Genomic DNA, 3,959 nt, shown 5'->3' with positions numbered 1-3,959 from the left:
TTTGTTCGAATCTCTAGAGCAGGGTTCTTAAAGTGAGGGTCGCGGTATGTTGTGGTCCAGTTGGTCGTGAGCAGTTATTGGGTGGGTCGCGTAAAATTTTAAAGTATAGGAGTAGTCTCTATTTTTGTTAAGAGAGTTTTACTCATCGAATATTGTTGGGAGAAGAAGTAAGTTGTAAGTAACAATGATTTGAGAATCATTATTTCTGTCCAGCTTCTCACAGCACGCAGATGTTGTCTGTACCGGCATATCCACAAAAGGAGATGAAGAATTAATCGATTTGTCTGAAGATTCTTCGTTTAAAGTCAGTTTTGATCGTAAAACATTGACACAGTTTTGGCTATCAATTTTAAACACGTATCCAACTCCTTCCACCGCTGCATTAAAAGTGCTGCATCCTTTTACTACTTTCTACTTGTGCAAAATTGGATTTTCAGCAATGAATAAAATTAAAAGCAAATTTCGAAGTAAGCTGCAATTATCCAACATCTTGCGACTACAACCAGAACGTTTTAGTGCGGACGTCGAAGAAGTGATCACTCAAAACAGAAAACAAGCCCACTGTTCGCATACACCTCATTATGCATTTGACAAATAAACTTATAGATTTTAATTAGGCTTGTTCATTAAAAAATTTCAAGTATTAAACTAATATTTTTTTAATTTAACCCCTCTTGTCTTTTAAAATATGCATTGCAAGCAGGTGGGACGCGAAAAATTACCGTTTTCGAAACTGGGTCGCAGTCCAGAAAGGTTTGAGAACCACTGCTCTAGAGGAATCCAACTGTATGTACAATGGAACTTATTCCACGCTTGTCAAAAACTGCGGCGTATTGTAAAATAATTTTGTGATTACAACAACCAATTCTGTGCAAATTAAAGGTATGTAAATTTTTAATAACCTGAAATGGATGATTTTTGAGAAATTTGATAAAGTTGCCGGTTTTAGCATTTGAAATTTATAGAATGAAAATACTGGCATATTGTCGGTAAATAGCTTTCTAATGTGATAATTTTGGATAATTCTTATCTCTGAATTGCAATAAGACAAAACAATTCAGAGAACAAAGGTTTCTAATTTTGAAAGTTCCTGTTGCTTTAAGGAAAATCAGGAATAATTCTTATTAACATCAATTCATTTTTTGGGAGGAAAGTGTTGATAGTTATGTTGTAAAAATTAATGACATCATTCATTGTTTACATTTATTATACTTTTAATTTTCATTCCTTTTTATTTCGACTTCGTTAAAATCTTATTTCGGTTTTACTTTTTTGATATATCGCAACAAACATCCAATCCGGAGATGTCGGTATAATTTTATTACAGTTAGCAAATAATTCTCTATTGATATAAATCAATTGCATTAATTTTTGGAGAAAATAATTTTTCTCAAAAATAGCAAAATTTCATTGCCTATAGACTTGGCTGTTGTTGCGAAAATCGGCGAAAAATTTCTTTTCAAAATTTGGAATTCTTTTGATTTCTTTAGTTTCATATTGATAAAATTGAGTGTTTTCTAGAGCTTCAATCCACTTTACACAGTTGTTGTGGAATGAATGGCCTCTCAATTTGGAATACTGCTTCTCTTCATACATGGGTATGCTTCCCACTTTTTTCTGGATTTCTCGAAAATTGCAAAATTTCATGGTGTATATATACGCTTGGTTGTTTTAGCAAAAATGAGCGAAATTTTTTTTTCAAAATTTGTGCTTTTTTGTTCGTTATATTCTTATATTAATAAAAGATAGTGTTTTGGAGAATTTCTCCAGAAACTGCGTAGTAAATTTCAGGATGCTGTAAGCAATAAAGAAAAGTCAGTAGCAAATTTTATTTGAAGAAGATACTTCTGTTTGCTCGATTATTTAAACATTTGCGATAAATCTACACAAAATCATTTTTCTTGCATACTTATTTGCTCTCTAAGTTTTATTTCTCTTCTTTTCCTTCTTATATCGCATTTATATATATTCATTAAAATAGTCAAATATTTTATAGAAATTTCAACTTGTTGTGATTGGCAGATGTTGGCAGTAATGAATAACATCGTTATGGATAGTTTCAGCGCATTCTGCACAATAATTTCGTTATAAATTGCCTTTAAAGTAAGCGCATTGTGCTTATCTTAATATGTAGTAAAGTTGGCAATCTGTAACTTCCTCGAAAGGCATCTAGCATACGTGATTTTCAGCGAACATAGCACTTTGGGCATTTGATTTGTTTATGCATTAAAATTCAACAACAACGATTATTACCCGATCGTGTCCTAACTCGTGCAGATTTTCACAATTCACCTAATCGCCTCAGTCAGCGCAAAACGAAGCTTTACTGCAGTGAAATATCTTAAAAGCTATTTCTGGACTACCATGACAGAAGAGCGGCTGAACGGATTTGCCGTAATGTGTACATTCACTCTGACTTTTCCATTGATATTGATCTGGTAATAGAAAAGTTTTTTTTTTCAAACGGAATCAAAACTTGCCGTTCTTTCGAAATACAATTAAAATTATTACTTTAAAAGCTATTCTATCGCATGATTGAGATACCAATTATTTTTAATGAAAAAACGGTACTATTTTCTTCTTCGTCAGACTGTCATGTATAATAATACATGTACATGATAAATCTTTTGTATACTACATCCGCCCATCTTTATAAATTAAACGCCACTGTATGTTTTATATTAAATGAAGGAATATAATTTGTTTTTACAAAATTGTAAATATGGACTTTCAGCTTCATTTCTACTCTGTAATTAATTTTCTGCTGATAAAGTGTGGTTCGACCGCACAAGATTTCACAAGAAACACATTCTATCCTACGGGATCCTCAACATCAGTACATACTACTGATCGTAGCATTTCAAGCACATTCAGATTTTTATGAAAGTGTCAGTTACGCAAGAATCAGGAAATCAAAGAAGCAGCTGAGAGCAACATTTCCTGCAGCAATTTTATAAAAAATCGACTGACTGAGGCAAGGAGGGAGGAGATTGTAGGGATGGCGTGTAGGTGATGGAGTTGGCAGCTGAAATGGATGTTCGAAGAGAGGAAGGTGGAGAAGAGGTTTTTAGTGTGTATGTGCAATATATATAAAAATCAGACATCCAAGCTGAACGAATAAAACTCGTCATAGTGACAGCCATTCACACCTGGGACTCGGAAATGAGGGACGTATGAGAAAGTAGGCAGAATTTTTGCGAAAATAGGTGCAAAATAAAGAAGCCGTTTAAAGGAAGTGTATTTGAAGCGGCCACTGGAAAATTGAATATGATAATCAGGTTGGCCTTTTTGTTGGGTTGACGCGGGAATGTGAAGCTTGCAGAAAATCATTGGACGTCTCGTTGTGCGCAAACAAGTGCAAATGGCAACAATCACTAACGACATTATAATATATCTGGAATTCAGGCCTGAATCAAAAAGCAATAAATTAAGTGTATATGAAAATCTGCAAGTATTAATCTAACTGATGATAGCCGGCTTGACTGCAGCACAGCTTCAATGTTGTCTGTGAAATAAATGCAAGTCTCATTTTACATAAATGGCGTAAATCCAGGAGACAGTTTTATTTTACATGAGCACATAATACAAAGCATAAAAAGGAAATAAAGCAGATGGAAAGAGAAAGAGTAAAAGGATCTTTTATAATATGAAGTTAAATTACATTTCAAAAATAAAATCACGGAAAGATAATTAATAATTGAAGTACAGTAAGATACATTATTTAAATTGCCAAATTAATGATAAGAAGGTTACTAAGTAATACACAAAGAGAGGAATGCATAGTTATTATTTCATTACGGAGCTGTTTGATAAACGGTTGCGCTGCGTAACCAAGGTGCAAGCGGAAGATGCTACACTCAGGTGAAAATTTTATACTGAAACTTGTTTTCCTGATGTTTTGCTATGAATGCATGTATATTTAAGTATTTCACCTCTTTTCCATTGAAGATGCGTAAATC

General features: G+C 33.4%; 1 protein-coding gene across 1 annotated transcript; it reads left to right on the top strand.

Moving 5' to 3' along the window:
- Positions 1–213: 213 nt before the first annotated feature.
- Tsp_05434 (protein ZNF452) lies at positions 214–598 on the top strand (the record flags this gene model as incomplete). The annotated part of the gene is made up of 1 exon (XM_003371729.1): positions 214–598. A coding segment is annotated over one exon (385 nt), but the record flags the coding sequence as incomplete, so codon positions are not given.
- Positions 599–3,959: the final 3,361 nt, after the last annotated feature.

This window comes from Trichinella spiralis (assembly GCF_000181795.1).
Source record: "Trichinella spiralis strain ISS 195 chromosome Unknown Scfld9, whole genome shotgun sequence".
NCBI classification, from domain to species: domain Eukaryota; kingdom Metazoa; phylum Nematoda; class Enoplea; order Trichinellida; family Trichinellidae; genus Trichinella; species Trichinella spiralis.
The sequence above is the reverse complement of the archived record's forward strand: the minus strand, read 5'-3'. Positions and strand labels throughout refer to the sequence as shown.